This window comes from Neoarius graeffei, chromosome 19 (assembly GCF_027579695.1).
Source record: "Neoarius graeffei isolate fNeoGra1 chromosome 19, fNeoGra1.pri, whole genome shotgun sequence".
NCBI classification, from domain to species: Eukaryota; Metazoa; Chordata; class Actinopteri; order Siluriformes; family Ariidae; genus Neoarius; species Neoarius graeffei.
Window position 1 is genome coordinate 61,725,444 of NC_083587.1, and position 20,625 is coordinate 61,746,068.

Sequence of the window (20,625 nt, forward strand, 5' to 3'; positions counted from 1 at the left end):
TTTTGTTGCATTACAAGATGGAATTAAAATGGATTTTTGGAGGGTTAGCACCATTTGATTTACACAACATGCCGACCACTTTAAAGGTGCACATTGTTGTTGTTGTTGTTTTTATTGTGACACAAACAATAATTAAGATGGGAAAAAAACCCAGAAATCTGGAGTGTGCATAAGTATTCACCCCCTTTCGTATGAAACCCCTAAATAAGAGCTGCTCCAACCAATTCACTTCATCTCATCTCATTATCTCTAGCTGCTTTATCCTGTTCTACAGGGTCGCAGGCAAGCTGGAGTCTATCCCAGCTGACTACGGGCGAAAGGCGGGGTACACCCTGGACAAGTCGCCAGGTCATCACAGGGCTGACACATAGACACAGACAACCATTCACACTCACATTCACACCTACGCTCACTTTAGAGTCACCAGTTAACCTAACCTGCATGTCTTTGGACTGTGGGGGAAACCAGAGCACCCGGAGGAAACCCACGCGGACACGGGGAGAACATGCAAACTCCACACAGAAAGGCCCTCGCCGGCCCCGGGGCTCGAACCCAGGACCTTCTTGCTGTGAGGCGACAGCGCTAACCACTACACCACCGTGCCACCCCAATTCACTTCATAAGTCACATAATTAGTTGATTAAGATCCACCTGTGTGCAATCAAAGTGTCACATGATCTGTCACATGATGTTTGTATAAATCAACCTGTTCTGGAAGGACCCTGACTCTGCAGCACTACTAAGCAAGCAACATGAAAACCAAGGAGCCTCCAAACAATGAAGAGTGGCCAGAAAAAAAAAAAAAAGCCATTGCTTAAGAAAACACGTTTGGAGTTTGCCCAACAGCATGTGGCAGACTCCCCAAACACATGGAAGAAGATTCTCTGGTCAAATGAGACTAAAATGTATTTTTTTGGCCATCATGGGAAATGCCACATGTGGTGCAAACCCAACACCCTGAGAACACCATTCCTACAGTGAAGCACGGTGGTGGCAGCATCATGCTGTGGGGATGTTTTTCATCTGCAGGGACAGGAAAGCTGGTCAGGACTGAAGGAAAGATAGATGGCACTAAATACAGGGTAATTCTGGAGGAAAACCTGTTTGAGTCGGCCAGAGGTTTGAGGTTGGGATGAAGCTACTTCTCTACACAGCAAATTCCTCAGTGTTGAATTAACACTTTCAGAGTTAATTTGTGTCCAATTGGACCTATATAAACGCAGTAGGGTGTTAAATCAACACTCTGGGTGTTAATTCAACACTGGGGATTTTGCTGTGTAACTTTCAGGCCACAGCTGCCCCTTTCTCTGGTGTTAATGATTGGGTTTGAACAGCTGGATAGACAAAGAATAAACAAAAACAAACAAAATGCTCAAGAGCACAGTGCCAAGGCTGCTGTCTTGAAATGCGATAATCATATGGATCATATATCATACCAGGATATTTTACCGAAATACATTCTACAGAGGGTGGCACGGTGGTGTAGTGGTTAGCACTGTCGCCTCACAGCAAGAAGGTCCGGGTTCGAGCCCCGTGGCCGGCGAGGGCCTTTCTGTGTGGAGTTTGCATGTTCTCCCCGTGTCCGCGTGGGTTTCCTCCGGGTGCTCCGGTTTCCCCCACAGTCCAAAGACATGCAGGTTAGGTTAACTGGTGACTCTAAATTGAGCGTAGGTGTGAATGTGAGTGTGAATGGTTGTCTGTATCTATGTGTCAGCCCTGTGATGACCTGGCGACTTGTCCAGGGTGTACCCCGCCTTTCGCCCGTAGTCAGCTGGGATAGGCTCCAGCTTGCCTGCGACCCTGTAGAACAGGATAAAGCGGCTACAGATAATGAGATGAGAAATAAATAAATTGAATTTATATCTAGTCAGAATATATTTATATAATATTTTAATCTATCAGTCAGTCATTATTCTATTGATTTATCATTTATTTATTTTTATCTATCATCCTGAGTAAGTAACGACTAACAATTGAATCATGGTTGATGATGAGTGTGACAATAAAATCAGCAAACAAACAAACAAAAAATAAACAAATTGATAAATAAATAAATTTTATATCTAGTCAGAATATATTTCTGTAATTTTTTTAATCTATCTATCTATCTATCTATCTATCTATCTATCTGTCAGTTATTATATTTATTTATAATTTTTTAAAATCTATCGTGGCTAAGTAATGACTAACAATTTAATTGTGGTTGATTATGAGCGTCACAATAAAATCATCAAACAAACAAACAAACAAACGGATGGATAAATAAATAGTCATATATTAAAATATAATTATAAATAAATAAATAGATTTTATATCTAGTCATAATATAGTTCTGTAATTTTTTATCTCTCTATCTATCTATCTATCTATCTATCTATCTATCTATCTATCTATTATGGCTAAGTAATGACTAACAATTTAATTGTGGTTATGAGCGTCATCATAAAATTATCAAACAAACAAAAACAAACAAACAAATGGCTAGATAAATAAATAAATAAATAAATAGTCATAATAAAATATCATATTTATAAATAAATAAATAAATAGATTTTATATCTAGTCAGAATATATTTATATTATATTTTCATCTATCTATCGTTTTCCCACAGATATTTAAACTATTTCTGTAATTTATTTTTAAGTTTTTTTTTTTAAATCTGCGTGTTTGGCGCGATTCAGTTTCCTCCCGTGGCGATTCTCCAAGCGCCGCTGCGCACTTTGCGTAACTCAGAGCCGCTGTGCTGCGGCTACATGACGTAAGGCGCGTAGAGTTTTTTTGCGGAAGTGTTTGCAGGGGAATGTCGGCTCGGTTTCTCAGGCAGCTCTGAACAGCAATATTATGGGTAAGAACCCTCACTTCACTTCGCTCTATTTAATTACTACAAAACAACTTAAAACAAAGTCGAAGAGGTGATGGTTTGAAGTAGTTACGGTTTTTAAATATATGTAAAAAAAACAACCCACAAACATTTAAATTAGCTTCAGCAGACCGCGAGTTTGGGTATTTCCTGTGAACATTTTTTTTCCGCTTTGTGTGTCATTTCTGAGGGGAATGACTAATCAAACAAAGGACAAATAAACCGTCAAGAAACCTCACAGCCACTAAAACCGAGTTTAAATATTTTAAAAAAGGAGTATTTTAGTTATCAGTTTGGTTAAACAAACAAACAAACGGAGGGGTGAAGCTTAGCGTTTATTAGCGAGCTAGCTGGAGGTCTGTTTAAGCTAAGCTACCAAGAAAGCGGTTTTGTTGTTGTTTTAACTTTAAGTACATTTAGAGCAAACTGAATGTTTGTAATATTGACAGTCGGCGGTGGAAAAGGCGTAATGAGTTTGGTATGAAGTCATGGAAATGAGCTCATCGAGTAAAAATGCTGCTAATCTGGTTAGCTTGGTTAGTCACACAACCTTTAGGCAGTGCACGCGCTTCCAAACGCTATAAAAAGAGTTAAAAGGTGAATTATTAACCTGCATGAAGACATTTATTGCATTTAAAGTCTCAGTAGAATCGAAATGTAGATTTTTATACGAGTCTCTGTACACAAAACACAACTGCATCTATTTGTAAATGTAAACTGAAACATTTGATGACTCATCCTGTACTTGTACAACCTGCATCCAATCAGACGCTCTCTAAAGCGCATTAGCCCCGCCCTCAAACAGAGTAGGGTCAATCATTCTACAACGCCTAAAGGCCAATTTATGCTGACAACCCAGTCCTCGCACATGGCGTCTGCGCGCACCTCCCAAAAATTGTGACTGCCGCAGACGAGGGCTCTGATTGGTCCACTCTACATCCGCTGTACATGCACTTCCGCTTCCCTACTTTCCCGGTTTGGTTTGTTTTCACGACTGCCATTTTTAAAAACACAAGCGAAGATGGAGCAGCATGAAGAGCGGTTGATCGAGGAAGTACGTACATCTATACGACTCCAGTTCTAGTCATTATAAGTAACCGGAGAATAAACACTCCACTAACCACACCCACCAACTACTCCTCGCGACTTCGTGCCCCCTTGCGTTGTGGCGGTGAATAACATCGCACACGCCCATTAGTCCCCGCTCAACGATAAATTACAACTGTCTGCGAAAAGCTATCTGCGAAAGCCTTGTCGCAAGAGCATGCAGAGGCCCTAACTCCTACACATCCAACTTGGACGAGAAAAAATACAAAAATTCAGGAAGGTTTCTTCACTTCGGCGTCGTTTCAAAATGTTCACACGAGCGTACGCGGTGTTCACGACTAAAACGATGACCAAAACCACACAAACTCCGTCAGAAATTTTTTTTTTTTTTTAATTTTTTGGGCTTTTTTCACCTTCATTTGGATAGGACAGTGTAGAGACAGGAAATGAGTGGGAGAGAGAGACGGGGAGGGATCGGGAAATGACCTCGGGTCGGAATCGAACCCGGGTCCCCGAATTTATGGTATGGCGCCTTATCCACCTGAGCCACGACGCCCCCAACTCCGTCAGAAATAAAATGTCCGTGCAAGCTGCATGTAAAACCTTGAACGAGAGACTTGTTTGGTTCATGTGTCGTTTATTTTTAAAGCTGATGTGATAATTCACTGTTAAACTGTTTATAATACATAGGGCCAAATTACTCAATTCTGATTGGTCAATCAAGGAGGGCTTTTTTTTTTCCTTAACACGGGGCCGTATTTCTGAAATGCTATTGGCTAGTTCGTTGCTTGGTTACAAAAACGACCAAATTTTGTCAACAAAATGGCTTTTGTAAAGAGGTTCTAATAAAATTTTGTAAACCACTTTCAAAATCCTTGTGTTGCGTCGCCGTGTCATGATGAAAGACGTTTTAGAAACTGATTCAAACGTGCTAGATAGATAGATAGATAGATAGTCTTGCGCCCTGATTGGTTCAGAAAACGTGAATGACAAATGTTGTGAACTTGAATGGCTTCCGAAGTATGAATTTGGCCCTATATATTATCACTCGTGAAATTAATCCTTAATTGATCCTTAATTTTACTCCGCCCCATACGATTACCTATACTAATAAAAGCCGTTTGGCGGCGCAAATTTTGCAGGAAGTGAATTAACATTTCAGGAATCAAGGCATTAATTACCCAGTGTTTAGATTTGAAACGTAAAGTCAAAAGCTGGCTCAGAAACCTTAATCTATGCTTTTATTTCTTGTTCTTAATTTTCACTCTGAGTGCTGCCATGTTATGGAATCGCAACTCCACGGGGAAAAAACTCTGATGTTCCGAGTTGGAGAGTTGTTCAGCTGAATGTTTCAAGCCGGTGGTTCAGAGTTGGAAAATGCCAGGTTGTCGTGAACGCTTTGCACGTTCATGCTGATGTTTGCGAGCAACCATTTTGAAACATCGGCAAGGTTAAGGAGACCCTCCTGACGTTACTAGTTCTTTGGGTTGTCCCGAGATGGAGGGTTACGAGTTACACGTTTATAAGCCGAAGTTAAATACAGAACAATTTTCCCTGCCCAGTTTGTACACGGGGCGGGGCTAATACACACTAACATCTGATCGAGTCCCAAATACTTGAACGATTGTGCGCTCTCGGAGTTGAGTCAAGTCACTATTTCAACAGCACATCTAAAAACAACAGGAGTTGATCCAAAGCACTCTACAGTTGAGGCAAATGCAGTTCGGTATGTAAAAGGCATGAATAGAAAGGGAAAGAGAAATAATGAGGCAAGACTGAAGACATGAAACCAAATGGAATCATAAAAATCAAACAAAATTGATCATGAAATTGCAAGAGGATATAAAACCAATAAAATTCATGTGCAGTATGATAAGAAATATGTAGCTAAATAAGAAATAAATTGTACACAGTTAAAATCACGATTAAGAGTGAACAAAAAAAAAAACTGTTCTCGGATTCGGGTTTCCATCTCTGGCCCTGGAGAAGAATCCACTGCTCGCTAGGATGCCGACTGGGACCAAAAAAAAAAACAGTTGAACTTCCATAAGTGCTTTCCGACATGCTTCAGGATCGCTGCCCACAGGGGTTCCGACGTCACTTTTCATGCTCGATCAGATGAAAATCCGAATGCGGCTCGTTCCTGCCCCGAGGGGCGACGAATAGGTTTATCTTCTCAGTAATGCCTAGTTGTGTGGCTGAGGTGTGAAGCGATGCAGCAGATCTCACCACATGAACCATGAGTGATTTGTGTCTGACTGATTTGTGTCTGTCTGATCATGTTTCATGTGCTGTCTCCTCCCGTCTCCTCTTTTCTACATGCTGCAACACTTGGGCTTTTTTAAGCTTTGCACCAGAGCTCTGAGGTTCATGAAGTCATTTTGGTCGAAAATCGATTTGAATCCAAAATTTGTTCTGACAGTCTCTGATTGATTGATTGATTGATTGATTTATATTGGAATTGAAAAGGAAATCGGATACTGCTGTGAAAATCTGGTCCACGCTCCCGGATTCACGTGCAAGAGACGTTTCATGTCTTAAGTATTAAATCAGAAAGGTACCAAAAAGTTTTTTTTTTTTGAGAAAACTACTGTTTTCAAAGATGACCAGCACCTGTATTTTACACACGGAGTGGTGCAGTAACGCCATCAATTCACCCACCAGCACAGAGAGCTACATGCGTTGTGATAGTCAGATGATTGTCCTTTTTTTTTTTTGGTGCATAGACTTTCTTACACTCGTTGTATTTTATTCTCGAATTTGTAGTGATGCACTTAATTTCTGGACACTAAAACATCTTTATTTCTGTCTCCTTCCTGTGGGAAAACTAATCCTGGACACGTGGGTGGACATTATCGCTGGATTTATTTCCTCGGCTTCATCCGGACGTGGCTCGGATGTAAACAAACAGCAGTGAGTATCATCAACTAACATGAAAGGTTTTATCTTAAATCGGTGTTCAGCGTTTTGGAACGATTATCAGCGTTAACTCTTGAGTAAATATTTTGGAGTGAATATCAAGTTTACGACAGAACACTCGGTCTTAAATACTTGATGCTGATGCAGGATGTATATTCAGGACGGGGTTTGTTTTACTCCGAATTGAACAGAATTGTGTTTCAGAAGCAGGAAATGAAAAGTATGTGGCTTTTTTTTTTTTTTCCCCCCCACAGCAGCAGAAGAATCACGAGGGATATGTTGGCTTCGCCAGCCTCCCCAACCAAGTCTACAGGAAGTCTGTGAAACGGGGCTTCGAGTTCACATTAATGGTTGTAGGTAAGAGAAGAGTCACTTTCTGCGTGTGGATTCTAACCTCAGGGCTCCTGCGCTGGTCTCTCGCCGTACTCGGGCATATTTCAGTGATGTGCTTGTTAAGTGTATGTGCGAGCAGTTTGAATTTCCTGTCTGGCGTTGAATGATGGCCAGCTGGGTGACTGTCTTCTTGACATTTCGTTGCAAACAGTGTCAGGGTAAAACCACACAGGAAGCCAGGGTTGAAAGGCAGTGATTTCACATCCTGTCTGTTTTTAAAAAAAGAAAAAAAAATGCTTGTTCAAAATGGAGACTTTTTTCCCCTCTTCTTTCCACCCAGAGTAGAATCGTAAGACACCTCAGAAACGGCTGAGTTTACACAGAATGACGCAGCAAACCAAAAATATCCGCCCCCCCCTTTTCTCCCCTCAATATGCCCAGTTTTGTTGCACCTCTGCCCGTTATAGCATCAGATTCCTGTTGTTGGCTCAAAGAAACACAGCCTGAATGATTCTTCTGCATCCGGGCTTGCTTTTCTGCTCATCATGTTTGTACAGAGTGGTTATTTGAGTTATCCTGTTCGATCAAACCACTCTAGTCTTTCTCCTCCGAGCTCCTACAGTGCAGGCCTGATGCTCAGTAGATGCTTTTTGTTTGTTTTTTGCACCGTTCTGAATTTCTTTGATGCTCTAACCAGCTTTTTATTCAAGCTGAATGAAGGCAGTCTCCCCCCCCACCCCCCCTTCCTGCAGCAAATCGTCCCACCTCTCTTATTTGCAAAAAGACATTTTTTTCTTTTCTTTTCTTGGGCAGCGTACACAGAGCTGCTTGATGAAAAGTTTGTGTTCAGCACATTTCCTTCATTCCTTCCTCGTACTGTCATCATCCCGAGCTCGAGTCCGGAGAACGAAACATCTGGGATTTAAAACGCATTAAACAACAACGGGCAACTTTAATTGTTAACACTAAATAAAACAGCCTGTTAAATATCAGTGTTAAAATGTTCCTGATGTTACAGCTGTTACGATTAGTGCTTGTTTGTTTGTTTTATACAGATTTTTTTTTCTTTTTTCAAAAGACACGTGTTGCAAAACGGGTGGGGGGGAATCACCAGGCACAGATTACACTACATAGACAAGCAGGTAAAGGGTTGAGTAAGGACGTGTACAAAGCGTTAAAAAATAAAACCTTTGAAATTTTCGATTGAAGTTTAATTAAATCATATACTGAGAAAATGAAGTTAGGTTTAAATTAGATTTCATTCAATTGAATGGAATTTCAGACTCTGTTGCAGTAAAAAAGGAGTGTAAAATCTAAAGCATGGCCCTGCTAACATGGGGAGTATCAGAAGATCGTGTCGGTGAAGGTTCTCAGTCATCCAGGTCATCGTAAACCAGGGTTGGTTAAAAAGGCAACTGGACTTGCTTGAAATTCTTAGACGTTTCACCTCTCATCCGAAAGGCTGCTTCAGTTCTGTGACTAGTGGGGAGTTCCAGGTGTTTATGCTCTAGTGCAGTGTTTCTCAAACTTTTTCAGACCAAGGACCACTTTGTCCCAAAAAAAAAAAATGTCAGGGACCACCTGTCAACACCCCCGCCCCACACAACACAGACCATACAGAGACAGAGCCTAATCTAGGGCGCGTGATACGTGATAATGCGCGTTTTTTATCTGTCTGTCGCACATCCACTTTTTGGGCGCAAGAGTGATATCGCGTATCTATTCATTTTGTCGCGCATTTATAAGTAGAGAGCGTGTAGTCGCGTTTTACTGAATCTTGTGCGTATCAATTTGTCAGCACCTGCTAGCAAGCACTGCGGTAAATATAGCGTTGTTTACACACCAATCGGAAAGGACCGAAGTATTCCGGATGGTTTATTTAGCGGGTAAAACAGTTTTCTGAACTATTATATCCAATCGTTGGCGACGTCGACAAACTACCTTCCGCCTTACTTCCGTGTAGACGTTCAAGAGAAGCAGCATGTGCACAGTGTTGCCAGATTGGGCGGTTTTAAGTGCATTTTGGCGGGTTTTGAACATATTTAGGCTGGAAAACGTCAGCAGTATCTGGCAACATTGCATGATGTGCGAGTCAGTGTTTATGTAGGCTTAAATTCTGTTACTGAAAGTGTGTTATGTTTACAGTGAAGGACTGTGCGCACTTTATTATTTTTTTTACTTAATACAAGAAATTAATGGATGCCAACATTTTTGCCAAAATGGTATTTTATTTTCCATTGTTTAGGCAGCTTCAGCATCATACTGTGAGATTCTGAGCCATTTATTTTATTAGTTTATAATTATTGTTTAATTTAGTCTTCAGGAGAGACTGCCTGCACACAGTACTAGTATTAGTTTTTTTTCTTACATGAAAGCTGAGGCATTTATATTATATTTTAAGGTAACTTCATGTTGTGCTGTGAGGTTCTCTGCACTTTAACTTTTGAACCAACAGGTGCATTTGGATAAGTAAAGCCTATTTTTCTGCATTTTTGTAGTCCTGGTAATCTTACACTTTCTACATGATTGCTAGTTTTTTTTTTTTTTTTAGTAATTTGTTTAATTTTTCTTGTTGAAAGTTCAACTTAGTATTATGTTAATGATATTCTAAAAGTAAAGATTAATAAAACTGCTCTGTTTATAGATATACTCTTGAAAATATCTACCAATGTATTACTTATTTTTCTGTCCCCACTAACTGGAACAAATGAGGGATATTTTTACCCATGTTAATATTTTCTGTCCCCTGTTTCTACAACTAGTGAGGGATCGGTCCCCTGTTTTCAAATTCCTAGATTAGGCTCTGAGAGATGTGCACTGTTAGGTGTTTTTAATTGAAAAAATTATGGTTAACTAAATACATTAAAGGCCTATCCATTCCATATCCTCTGTGGCAAAAGTATGGAGGTTTAAAACTCAGCAAACAGTTAATCAGAACATTTCATATCAATAGTTCAAAATTAGGAGGAACATGAATGAACTGAAATGAACAAAAGTTTTACACTACGTTCACACTGCAGGCTGAAGTGACTCAAATCCGATTTTTTCGCCCATATGTGACCTGTATCCGATCTTTTGACAATATGAACGACACAGATCCGATTTTTTCAAATCCGACCCAGGCCGTTTGGATATGTGGTCCTAATTCCGATTCCTATCCGATCTTTTCATATGCGACTTCAGTCTGAACCGCCAGGTCGCATTCATCTGACTTACACGTCATCAACAAGCCACAAACGTCACTATTCTGCGCTGAAGTAGGCGGCGGGTCTCTCAAAAAAAGTTACAAAAACATGGCGCATGACGCGTTCCTTTGAACGGAGGTTGCAGTCACTACCCCGCAGAACGCCTGAGCCAAAACCCTTTCCCTCTTCCTTCTCAACCTCCTCCTTAACATCAGGCTATTGTGCATGTTCTGGCTCCGTCGCAACAACAACTGCATCATCGCCAGGTACTCCATGCTGGCTACTGTCATACACAGGAAACTTTAGGTTACTTCCGTAAACACTGGCCATGCTCACTGCGTGTGACGTCGTCGTATCCCGCAATGCGTATGTGGAACACTTTTAGGTCGCTTTTCGTTCATACTGAGGATCACATACAAGTCGCATATATTTGTTAATGTGAACGACCTCACAAAAAAATCGGATTTGAGCATTAAGCCTTGCAGTGTGAACGTAGCGTTAGATTTAACAGATTACACTTGCTTGTCTTCTGCTCGAAACTGACTCTTTTTTTTTTTTTTTTTTTTTTTTTTTCTTAATGGGAGGAGTGGTGCTGATGCATACTAAGCATCAGTGATTTAATATCTGGTTCCAAGCTGGACAGCTTTAATCTGAGATTGGGGGCCACATTGACTTGGTTTCGCTTTTTAGTTTTCGACCCAACCAGTGCTGAGAACCGAACCTCGCATCTGTATGTGGATGAAAATGGCAGGAGTGTTTTTAATGCAGACTCAGCAAGTTTGGGGTGTTCTGGCTGCACATGAACCCAGAAATCTGTTAGTGATTTTTCCCTAAATGCCATCTTTAGGGAGCCATCCGCTGCAATGTCCACTAGGCTGTCAACCTCTCTTGCAGATAATGCAGAACTGACACGTTCGATGTGGGTTTTGTCTCCAAATGGATTTCTGATCCACTCCAAGTCCGTGTCTAATTCCGGAAAGTATCGTTCCAATTGCGAGTGAAGGCCACGCAGGTGTTCTTTGAAAGCAGTGATTGTGTCTGTGTCCAGGACCTCATCGGCTGTAAATTAAAAAAATCGCCACGAGCTAGTTAGGATTAGCCTATTGTATGTTCAGAATTTTCGTTTGCTTGTTTTCAGGTCTGTTTGCCTGTAAGGCAGAGATTTGTGAGGTGACTGTTGCCTAGAGACGGGAGGCGGAATAAGAGCACGTGCACACTACAAGTTTTATGTGGTGCAAATTCAGATGCAGAACGCTTTTTAAATAATAATAATGATGAAATTACAGGCCCGTTTGATTGCCGTTAAAAACAAGATTGGATAAATTTAACTTTCTAATAATGTTACAAAGCATACGCTAGCTTATCTTGAAAACGCTGACTACATTTGTAGATCACCTCGCGGACCACTTGAGGTCTCTCGCGGACCACCAGTGGTCTGCGGACCACACTTTGCGAAACACTGCTCTAAGCAACCGTAAGGAGGGTCATTGAGTCATCCTGTAGGTTGTTGAGGTCACTGGGGGCCGGGTGTGAACGGTGTTGGCAGCCTCGAGGGTCGTTAGGGTGATCTGTGGGTCACTGGCGCTCTCTGCCATCACGCGAGTCATCGGAGTCAGCCGAGTCCTGGTGCGGACGTGTTTTCTGGGAAGTGTGCCAAGGACTGCATTGCAGGTGGCTGATAAGTGGTGTCTCAGACCACCGCGTCTGTTCAGTGATGGTCGTTCCAGGTTGACAAAGATGGCTTCTTTTACTCCTCTTTCAAGCCACCGGTTTTCTCTGGCGTACATTTTAGTCTTGAAACGAGTGTCCTTTTGTTATTAGGTTGAAGATGAACTGCAGAGTCCTGGCCTGAGGAACTGGCTCTCCTGTGATGAGCCATGCGCTTGTAAAGCGGTTGTTTCGTTTCCCTAATGTACAGGTCCGTGCATTCCTCACTGCACCGAATTGTGTATGCTACCTTGTCCTGTTTGGGTCTTCTGTCCTTAGGGTGGACCAGTTTCTGGGTCTGAAGTGTACAGGGATGTTGTGTTTTGTCGAAGATCCTCCTGAGTTTCTCAGGTAGTCCAGGAATTTAGGGAATGACAATGTTCTTGCATTTGTTGCGGTTTTCTTCCCTGTCCGTTATGTTTCTTTTTCTGGTCTTGACGAAAGCCCAGTTGGGATACCCGTGCTTCTGAAGTGCTTCCTTGATGTGTTTTTGCTCTTTCCCTTTTCCCTCTACCGTTGTAGGAATGTTCTGAGCCCCAATGACCCCCAGTTTGTGTTCCAGTGGGTTGTGAGAATCAAACAGTAGGTACTGGTCTGTGTGTGTGGGTTTCTGGTAGACCTCGATACTGGGCTGCGAATAGTTGGAGACCCAACAATTACGATAAAATATGCGAATTAGCAGAGACTCAGATTGTTTTGCGGGTCAAGGGGCCCACAGGGCCCCTCCTGGGGAAAAAACAGGGGCCCATTTCTACAATGGGGGGCCCAGTGATTATCCTTCAGTTGAAGCGAACCTAGTGAGCGAAGTGAGCCCAATGAACAGCTGGGGCAGCCCAGGGGCTGTTTTTTTTTTTTTTCTTCTCAATTCTGTTTTTTTTTTTTTTTTTTGTATTAGAAGCCATATGAAGCAATGTAGATGACAAAAATCAATGCTTCAACCAAATATATTGAGATATTGTTTAATCAGTGGCAGTATTTTGGAATTCAACCACAGGCCACTATACATCACATCTATATCATCTCCTCCTTGTAAATTATAATTTATTTTATTAAACTTTTCAGTTTGGTGTAGGTCTATAGTAGTAGTAGTTGTCACCAGTGGCAGTGGTGGTAGTAGTGGTTGCTGTTGTAGTAGTTGATGTTGCAGTAGTTGTTGTAAATCTAGTATGACTAATTACCTTGGGTATCAGGGGTATCAGTTTTTTCAGGTGAATGTACTCTCTTTCTGCCGAAGAATGACAAAATAGATGTATTTTTCTTTTTTTCTTATCCATGTTTTCTTGTCTCTTTCGAATATTCGTACATAGACCGTAAGACGCCACCTAGTGAAAGACTTGGATCAGGTTGTACTTGCTTGGGACGCTACAAACGGGGCGGCGTAAATACACGAACGGGTCCGACGTATATTCAATATGGCGGCGGTCAAAACAAATTCATCCGATGCTGAAATCTGTTGAATATCCAGATAATTGTTGGAAGTTGCATATTTGTGCAAGATTTTCGATATTGAGACCATGAAGTCAAGTAATACCAGTCCCCCCAGGATTTCGCAGGCCTTTTTTGTGATTGTTGCAGGCTAAAATGTCTGATGTTGCGGGGGGTTTTCCAAAAAATTGTGATGAAAGTTGCGGTGTTTTTAGGTTTTTGTTGCGATTACATTGCGGGAGGAAGTGAAAGTTGCGAGAAATTGTTGCGATTTTCTCTTTTTGTGATTAAAATTGAGTGATATGTTAAATGTTAAGTTATTACTGAAAAACTATTGATTAAAAAAAGACACTGAGAAATGGTCCTATAAACAACTTTACCAATATAAAAGATTACCAGGACTACAAAAATGCAGAAAAATAGGCTTTACTTATCCAAATGCACCTGTTGGTTCAAAAGTTAAAGTGCATAGAACCTCACAGCACAACATGAAGTTACCTTAAAATAGAATATAAATACCTCAGCTTTCATGTAAGGAAAAAAACACTTAATACTAGTACTGTGTGCAGGCAGTCTCTCCTGAAGACTAAATTAAACAATAATTATAAACTAATAAAATAAATGGCTCAGGCTTCATAGAAGGGAAAAAAAACAAACAATTTGAACAGAATCTCACAGTATGATGCTGAAGCTGCCTAAACAATGGAAAATAAAATACCATTTTGGCAAAAATGTTGGCATCCATTAATTTCTTGTATTAAGTAAAAAATAATGTAAAGTGCGCACAGTCCTTCACTGTAAACACAACACACTTTCAGTAACAGAGCTTAAGCCTACATAAACACTGACTCGCACGTGCTGCTTCTCTTAAACGGAAAGACGGAAGTAAGCAGTGTTGCCAGATACTGCTGACGTTTTCCAGCCCAAAATATGTTCAAAACCCGCCAAAATGCACTTGAGGACCCCCCCCCCCCCCCCCCCCCCCCCAAACTGGGCGGGAAACCGACCAATCTGGCAACACTGGAAGTAAGGCGGAAGGTAGTTTGTCGAGAAGCAAATGGAGGCAGTACAAATGTTTTTAAGTTTATAAAGAAAAGACAGATTTGTTAACATTTTATTAAAAATAAAAAACAAATTAGTAGATGGGGTATTTTACTCCAACCTTTACAATTATGGTTAAAATTGTTGGTTATTAAGAAAATGGAAAGTAAAATAAAATAAAAAAAGGTACCCTATGGGTCCATGTGGCGACTGCTTGTAAATATAGTTTTCTGATCCCATGTCCATACAGTAAATACAGCATATATGCATATCAGTTACACTCGCCTCATCTCTTGCAAGCATCAGGGCTCGGAGTATTTTGGTCACCAATCTTGTTTACTGTGTTTTGTTCAGAATACAGTATTGTGAACTCGATCTATTTTCAAAATCGTAAGAAAGCACTTGTTCATGAATTGTCTCCGAAGCATTATTTAGTACTAATGAGCCCATTTTGTTTCACAAGTGTCTAAAATAAAAAAATTAAAGTGAATAACAGAAGTTTGACCAATTAAACTTTTTTTTAGTTTTCACGGATGAGCTGATTTATTCCCACATGGGACTTTTGTAATTGCAAACCGAGCGGATCGTTGTCTTCTCTGCCTTCTTGAGTTTTTGTTGAACGGCTGGAATTCTTGGCGTAAATATCTGCCAAAAAACCTTTCATTTGATCTTTCAGAAGGACCAAACAAAAGCTGTGATGATCAAAAGGTAAATTTTCTTAAAATAACCACTACTTACTTGGATCAGGAGCCTTGGCGAACCACAAGGTGAATTTCGTTCATCTTCCGATAGTATGAAGTTATAACGAGGTTTCTCTTATTTCGTTTCTGGTTCTGATCGGTTCCAAAGTTTATCTAGAAGTCGAACAGGTAATCGAACTCGATCAGGATAAGTGCTGATTTGGTTACGAAGTTTCGCTATTGTTCCACTCATTCATACAACACGATGACATCGCGGCTTCACCGCTCGTTCTTTTGATAACGCGAGATCGACTGTTCATAACGCGAGATCATGATTTGCTGTTCTGGTGATTGTAACGCTTGTGCGCAATTGTTGCGCTCATTCTTACTACACAATGACCGAGTGGCTCCGCCTCTACGAGGCAGTAGCCACAAAGTGTTTATTTAATAAAAGGAATATTTTTAAGTTGGAAAAAGAATAGCCATCATGAATTAAATTCGATAAGTCGTTACATGCCAGTTTTCCACATTTATGATGGCACACGTCAGCTTCAGTGTCAATTAAAAAGCTCTTGTCCCGCCCCTGGAGGCGTGTCGTCCTTCACTGCAGTAGCAGCTCCTTCGTAACAAACATGGATCGTTGGTGCATTTTTGGCTTTGTCTTCTCAAACACTTCTTCCATTTTCTAGCAGTCACTTGTTCAAGAATAAGAGGTCTTTCTCAGACCAAACAAGATCATGTTTCTGTCTTTATACAGCGTCAGGTCAGTAAGGTTCTCGTAAATCTGTGCACTGTTCTCCATGTAGACCTCCTCGGACTCAAGATCACGTGATCTGAAATGGGTAAGCACAAATCCAAAACGGTGGTCGCGAATAGCTCTACTAGTGCGGCCAGTGATGTAATTTGGACAGAAAAACTCGACAAAATGACAAGTGTTAACGATAATTAATCATCGCAAATCATCTTTGAAAGTGTGCTGAACGAAGGTTTCAGTGCTACAGCGCACACAACTGTAACAGTGTAAATTTGTTACTTCCTGAAGTCTTATCGCTCGGAAAAGAATGAAATGATGATGGGCTATCAGTTGAATTGTTATTGCGGCTATAAGCTGTGTAGTAATGTATCATTTTGAGCTCTATCTCCGGCTTTGTAGTTCATGAATCCAGATAATCCATATAAACGCACAAGGCATGTCGGCGTTTGTTTACCCATTTCAAACCTCGTGACCGCAGCATTCCAGTGGAGCTGAGGTCGTCTGTTCAGCTGTCTTGCTAAGATGGTGTCGGATTAGTTTAGATTCAGCAGGGTTGTGAGAGGCATCTTGAACACTATTGACTGTTTTTTAGAAGTCCATCAAGCATTTCAACATGACCACTTCCTGTTTCAGAAAGAAGTGCATCAGCATCGAGAATCAAGTCAGAGTTAAAGTCCTAATCGGATTGGATTAGTTTGTAAAAGGGAAGTCAGTAATTAAGTCCTCGGTGGTGATGCTCTTGCATCCGGACAGCATTAAAGTGCATATTTTGGACCAATTTTTTTAAAATCTGAAAGTATGTCCCTTTACACACTCATCCAGAAGGGTAATTTTGCACAAGGCCATCTGTCTACAGCAGAAAAAATAAATAAATAAATAAAACGCGTCTGGAAAAATCCCAAGGGAGTCTGGAGCCAGATTCGTGACGTTGGCTGCGCGAGCTTTGCACGGTTTCAGTGCACAGCCTGTGTAGACCAAGCGCTCCCATTTCTCTCTCATTGTCCGGTCTTTTGGGAAACGATGAGTACTAATCCCATCAACATTGGTCAGTGGTGTGCACAGACATTTTGGGGGGCAAGTGCTCTGGGGGGGAAAAAGGGCACTTTTTTGCGCATGTGGAACACCTTATTATAAAAGTCTGAGATTTTAACCCTCCTCTTGTGTTCGGGTCACCACTGACCCGTTTTAGTTTTTAAAGGTGTAAAACAACCACTTAATTTATTACATCAAGGCTTTTTGACTTTGCCAGGAATCTCTAGTTGTACAAAATAGAAAAAGAAATTTTTGTTTTCCTAAATCTGAAAATGGTCTAGCAAAAAATATGATACTTATGTGCAGTTGTTTCTGTATGCGACGGGCTACTTCACGACAAAATAATTACAGCTTGGGCTTAGAGGGCAAACAATACATTTTCACTCGATTCATGTGTTACCTGGCTGGTGGGGCAGGGGAAGAGCTGACTGCCCGATGTGTTGTCTGCGCTACGACAAGGCCGTGGCTTCCAGGACGCTATGCTGCTGCAACGTCGCATTGAATGCACTGCATGCTTGTTCACGTGACAGAGCAAGAGAGACAGAGGTCCGGTGTGTGTGCGGAGGGGGCACACATCGGGACATTATTTTCACACGCGCTTTTAATGCCGCGGCTTTTCTAAAAGATCATGTCGACATTGGCCTCAGTAAACTGAAAAAAAAAAATTCAAAAGGGCACTTTTTTGGGCAGAGGGGCAGGTGCTTGAGCACCACCTCGTGTCTTATCTGTGCACGCCACTGAGATTGGTGTTGCTCCACCCTTCTACGATACATCTGTTAACCATTTTAATAATTACGCGATAACGTTGAAGAAATTTGCAGAAAACCGCCAGGTCGTTTTCTCATAAACAAACCAGCGCTGACGTAGGATTCAGGAGGAGGCGTCCCGCACGCGACGTCGCGAAAATCAGTGTTTCCCGGGAAATCCAAATGCCAAGTTTTTTTCAGAGGCGGACCACTTCGCCTCATATGGCTTGGTTTCAACTGAATTTTTCTGGTATTGCAGGGTTTTTTTTTTTCTAGAAAAATTTAGTATGAGGGCGCTCACCATGGCGAGGGAGCGAAGCGATGGGGGGCGGGGGGATGGTGCCGGTTGTCCCCCCCCCCCCCCCCCCCCCGCCATGCGAAGCCTTTGAAAAATTGAGGCTACAATGGGACATTCTGAGGCTATCTGAGAGGGAAATTGTAACAAATTGTCAACATTGAAAAAGAAAGAAGTAATCATCTTCTGCCCCGGACAGTCTTTGGCTTTCTTCCGTTTCGTGCCGCGGGATGACATCTTTAAATGCCCAAGTGTCAACAAAAACAACTCGCGAACTACTTCTGTCAAAAGCTCCCGCGCCGGTGGGTGAAAGGTCATTCAGTCTCGAGAAATCTCGCGCTACAAGTCAGCTGACCTTGTATGTAACCCATGTCAAATCTCGCGAGAGCAACTGCGACAAGTAAACAACTAAACAACATGGCGCCTCAGTCTGGAAAACGCCAATTCGGATTGTTTTTGCACCGTCTGGCGGTGTATCTACTATGATTGGAATATTTTTGGAGTAATTATAACGTATTTGATGATCAGACACATTGTCACGTGGTGTTGCTGGGATGTTTTCACGGAGAAAAGATCGTTTTGAGAAAGATTGCATGCTGTGCAGTAGCATAAGTGCATGGCCTAAGTGTGACTTGGGGTTCAATCGGCATTTCGGTAAGAGGGCGCAGCGCCCCTGTTCCCCGGTTTAGACGAAAGCCTGTATTGCGCAAGGTAAAAAAAATTTGCAGAGAATGCAGAATGTTACAGATATTTGACCAAAGTTTAATATAAAATAGGAGAATTACATTGCTCTTGCTTCTGAATTTACCTGTGATATGCACTTTAAAATGACCACAGGAGGTACAACTGTAATTTATCACGTTAAACATTTAGCTGTTAAATTAACGGTCATACTAGTCTTCATTTATAGTCAACTAAAAATGAATGATCCTGTGTACGTCAATATAAAGTCATGTTTTATACCTGAAAGGCTTTTGAAACTATTTCATTGTGTGTAAGTGATTTCTAAATGAGAGTTAAAAGGGAAATAAACTAAACTTGCCGGATAAATAAAAAATTGTAGTTTCCGTCTGTGTACAGCGATTGAGTTTATGAATGAATTGATCAGCGACGATAAAACGCAAGGCACTAACGTCAGCCAGAACGTTACACCGGCTGTTTCACAGCTGCTTCTTCGGAGACGCAGTTCTCACATGGATCTCGTTATTCTCATTCACTGCCAGAAGGCACGGGACCAGAGGCCTCACAAAGACAAAGCACAAAAAGACAGATCTTCGTTTCAGCACGGGCCGAACATCTCTCCTCAGTCATTCAATCGATTAACGATCCTCCAGAGACAAAAGCAGCGACAAATACCATCTGTGTGTCTATAAGAAACTGAACAGTGGCCTGAGACCTGAGATCCTCTCCCCTTTCTTTCCCCTTCTCATAACTATGATTTTAAAACCGCAGTCGCTTTTCACCAGAAATAAAACTTGCTTTGTTCTGTTCTTTCTTAATTTCAGGCGAATCAGGCTTGGGGAAGTCTACAATGATTAACTCTCTCTTCCTCACCGACCTGTACTCCTCAGAACACCCGGGCCCGTCACATCGAGTCAAGAAGACTGTCCAGGTACAAGCTGTACGATCCAGTCTGTTCGGGTGGTTTTTAAATTATTATTATTATTATTATTATTTTTAAAGGCATCTTCTCTGGCTTTGGTTTCCCAGCATTCCACAGTAATGCTATGCTGCCGTGCACCGCGTGTTTGTACACGCAGCAGTTTCATAGTTTCACACCTGAGGTTTTGGAGACGTTTCATCGTTCAGCTCATGTGTGAATTTGCAGGGGATTTCAAACATAACGCATCAGATGTGTTTGTGAACGGTATTTTTGGAGGGGGAGAGACAAATTTGTAACCATTTCCTGCTTCCGTCAAGTGTTTTTAGTTAAAGCTGTAATGGGTGGTGTTGCGAATCTTTTTCATGGTAGCCGCGGGGTCTTAAAAGTCTTAAATTTAATATTCCAAAATTAAGGCCTTAAGTCTTAAATTGCTTTGCTCAAGTCTTAATATTTTAAACAAAGGTCTTAAATTTACTCATACTATTCTACGTTGTGAAAACGTGGGTTTTGCGTAGCATCAGTGAATTCCTTGGAGTATGCGCAAAGAAAGAAACAATAAGTATTGATACGTTTTCTCGCCGGCGCAATCGTCGGAGTCCGTGGTGGAGAGGAGACTCTGCGAATCGCAGCACGGGGAAGTGTCGTTTTAATCAGCAGTGGCTTTCAGATGAAAGATATCGTGATTGGGTGAGGGAGGTTCCTGGAAGCGACGTTGAAGCAAGATGCTGTGTTTGTCGAAAGACCTTCAAGTTGTCCACTATAGACCCTTTTCACGTGACGTCACGACAAACGCGGCCGCCATTTTGGACATGAACTACCAGTAGTCTACCACAGCCAACAACGAGGAACGACGGCGAAGCATCGAAAGGAATATAGCCATCAAAGAAAGTTTTTACTTTCAGCAAGATTCCATCATGCCATTATATTGTTGTGCACCTGGATGTAGTAACCATCAACACACAAGGCAAGATTTATCATTTTATCGGATCCCGACAGA

At 41.5% G+C, this 20,625-nt stretch overlaps 1 protein-coding gene across 1 annotated transcript in view; it reads left to right on the forward strand.

Annotated features, from left to right (window-relative positions):
• Window positions 1–6,975: 6,975 nt before the first annotated feature.
• The window catches only part of septin7b (septin 7b), a 43,153-nt gene continuing 29,503 nt past the window's right edge, over window positions 6,976–20,625 (forward strand). Inside the window, exons 1-3 of the mRNA XM_060900613.1 lie at window positions 6,976–6,993; window positions 7,082–7,184; window positions 19,531–19,637. Of these exons, the coding sequence (XP_060756596.1) occupies window positions 6,976–6,993; window positions 7,082–7,184; window positions 19,531–19,637 (228 nt within the window). The remainder of the gene's footprint in view (window positions 6,994–7,081; window positions 7,185–19,530; window positions 19,638–20,625) is intronic.